The sequence below is a fragment of the Emydura macquarii genome, unplaced genomic scaffold (genome assembly GCF_026122565.2).
Source record: "Emydura macquarii macquarii isolate MOO-44397 ecotype Brisbane River unplaced genomic scaffold, CSIRO-AGI_Emac_v2 contig_1627, whole genome shotgun sequence".
NCBI lineage: Eukaryota > Metazoa > Chordata > Testudines > Chelidae > Emydura > Emydura macquarii.
In genome coordinates this window covers 206,506-209,582 of record NW_027131764.1, presented here as the reverse complement: position 1 = coordinate 209,582, position 3,077 = coordinate 206,506, and the positions used below count along the sequence as shown (strand labels likewise).

General features: G+C 46.8%; 1 protein-coding gene across 1 annotated transcript; it reads right to left on the bottom strand.

Annotated features, from left to right (window-relative positions):
• Positions 1-1,344: 1,344 nt before the first annotated feature.
• On the bottom strand, positions 1,345-2,280 carry LOC137157908 (olfactory receptor 14A16-like). Its single transcript, XM_067555339.1, has one exon. It carries the CDS (start codon positions 2,278-2,280, stop codon positions 1,345-1,347), a length of 936 nt encoding a protein of 311 aa, XP_067411440.1.
• Positions 2,281-3,077: the final 797 nt, after the last annotated feature.

Here is a 3,077-nt window from a genome sequence, read left to right as displayed (position 1 = left end):
GATTTTGTGCCTTCATATCCCACACAAGCAAACAATAAACCAACCCCCATCATGATCCATGCAGAGATTTATACGCCGAAAAAGGAGAAGACCCAGAGACCTTAGGAAGTCCACTACACTTTGATCTGGCTACTGATTTGATGTGGAAGAGGCTCAGATAGCCTGGAGATGGGTGGCAGTACAAAAACCTAAATTAGAAACAGAGATAGATAAATAGATTATGATCTCATTCCCACTAGTGTAAATCTACAGTAACTCCATTGACTTGAGTATGTCTGCATTTTTGCCAATGCAAATATCCCTTTGCATGTAAAGAGATTGCAAAGCATGTTCTCACAGAGACATTAATGTCACCCGTTGATTACATTTCTATACAAACCTGCTACAGGACAGACCCAAGAAAGAAAACAACAGAACACCACTGGCCATCACCCACAGCCCCCAGCTAAAATCTCTCCAACACATCATTAAGGATCTACAAGCTATCGTAGCAGACGATCCCTCACTCGCTCAAGCCGTGGAAGGCAGACCTATCCTTGCTTACAGACAGCCCCCCCAACCTGAAGCAAATACTCACCAGTAACCGTACACCATATAACAAGAACACTAACCCAGGAACCTATCCCTGCAACAAACCCCGTTGCCAACACTGCCCGCACATCGACTCTAGTGACACCATCACAGGTCCTAACCACATCAGCCACACCATCAGGAGCTCATTCACCTGCACATCTACTAATGTAATATATGCCGTCACGTGCCAGCAATACCCTCTGCCATGTACATTGGCCAAACCGGAATGTCACTACGCAAAAGGATAAATGGACACAAATCAGACATAAAAAATAGTAACATCCATAAGCCAGTAGGAGAGCACTTCAATCTCCCAGGACACTCTGTAGCTGACTTGAAAATTGTCATACTTCTACAAAAAAACTTCAAAAACAGACTTCAGTGAGAAACTACAGAGCTGAAACTCATCTGCAAACTTGACACAATCAAACTGGGTCTAAAAATAGGGACTTGGAATGGTTATCTCATTACAAGAAGTAATTGTCACTGTTCACACATTCTCACTTTCTAATCAACGGTTGTGAATATGCCTCATCTACTCTAACTGAATGGACTTTGTTACCAGTTGCTCTCACCATTGTTGTTCCTTACCCTTGGATGTATATGTATATATACCACCTATCTGATTTCTATTTCATGCATCTGATGAAGAGGGCTACAGTCCACGAAAGCTTATGCCTGCAGAAATTTGTTAGTCTTTAAGGTGCTACAGGACACTCGTTTTTTATACAAACACAGAATGAAATCACACTCAAAGGAAAAATTTTAATTTTAATTTTTAGTGGATAACCTCCACCTTGTCAGTTTCCTCAGGGCAGCTTTGATCTCCTTGTTTCTCATGCTATAGATGATGGGATTCATCACTGGAGGCAGCACGGAATAGAAAACAGCCACCACAAGATCCAGCCGTGACGTCGTGCTGGAGAGGGGTTTCAGGTAGTCAAAGCAACCAGTGCAAACTATTAAGGAGAGCACAGTGAGGTGAGGCAGGCAGGTGGAGAAGGCTTTGTGCCGGCCCTGCTCAGAGGGGATTCTCAGCACTGTGCTGATGATCTGAACATACGACACAATTATAAAAACAAAGCAGCATAAGGCTAAGCCCACACTAAAGAGAATGACCCCCATTTCAGTGAGGTAGGAGTCAGAGCAGGTGAGCTTGAGTAGCTGGGGAATTTCACAGAAGAACTGATCCACCTTGTTGCCTCTGCAGAAGGATACTGCAAATGTGTTCCCGGTGTGCAGTGCGGCATAGAGAACACCGCTGGCCCAGGCCCCGGCTGCCATTTGGACACAAGCTCCCCTGTTCATCACTCTCTCGTAGTGCAGTGGCTGGCAGATGGCGACGTAGCGATCGTACGCCATGATGGTGAGAAGGAAAAATTCTGCTCCTATCAAGAAGAGGGAGAAAAAGACTTGGGCAATGCATCCAGCATAAAAAATGGACCTGGTGTTCATGAGGGAATTGGCCATGGATTTGGGGACGGTGACAGAGATGAACCCAATGTCTATGATGGACAGATTGATCAGGAAGAAGTACATGGGGGTGTGAAGGTGGCGGTCGAGGGCTATGACTGTGGTGATAAGAAGGTTTCCCATCAAGGCTGCCAGGTAAAGCACTAGAAACACCACAAAGTGCAAAATCCGCAGCTCCTGCACATCAGAGAATCCCAGGAGCAGGAACTCGGTCACGGTGGTTCTGTTGGACATTTTCTTCCTCAGCACGTTGTGTCCTGCCTGTGGAGGGAAGGAGAAGGGCAACGGTGAGGATTAGAGTGACCGAGGGAATGACCCTGATTCCTCTCTCCGTAGTAACTGACGATGTGACTGTCAGAGCACAGCCCTGATCACATCCACTGAGCAGGGGCGGTGAGGGCTCCTCGCTGTGGAGAATGAGACGACTAGTCCGGTGCGTTATCCCACTGATGTCAATCCGCACACGTCTTGGAAGCGGGGTCAGTTCACACTTGTGAAGATCTGAGCCATGACCTGGCATCGCTCAACTACTGCTGTGTTGTATCGTTTCCCTTTGTGACTTTGTGTCTGTGCTGTGCGGGACAGTGGAAATCAGGACACCTGGGTTCTGTTCTTGGCTCTGCCACTGACCTGCTGTATGACCTTCAGCCAGTCACTTCCCCTCCCTGGGACTCTCTTTCCCTCCCTCCCTTTCTCTGCCTGGTCTACTAGGACTGTGAGCTTTTTGGGGGACGGGCTGTGTATTATTATGTGTATATTCTGTGCACCTAGTTACAGTATTTGTGTGCTCAGCTGTCAGCAGAGATGGAGCCTGCTTATGGTGCTAAACAAAGAGGTTTCTAGTCCCAGTGACCTCCTCCCTGTCCATCTAAGCTCCATGTCAGGATAGACAGATCTGGCTGCTGGGTGCAACTCTGAAACTGGGTTCAAAGCTCCTAGTCCCTATAACACATATTCTGTGGGTATGGGCTTTGCCATTTCTGTTTTACTTTCCTTTCAAACAGAAATCAAACAGCTGCAACCGAATCAAT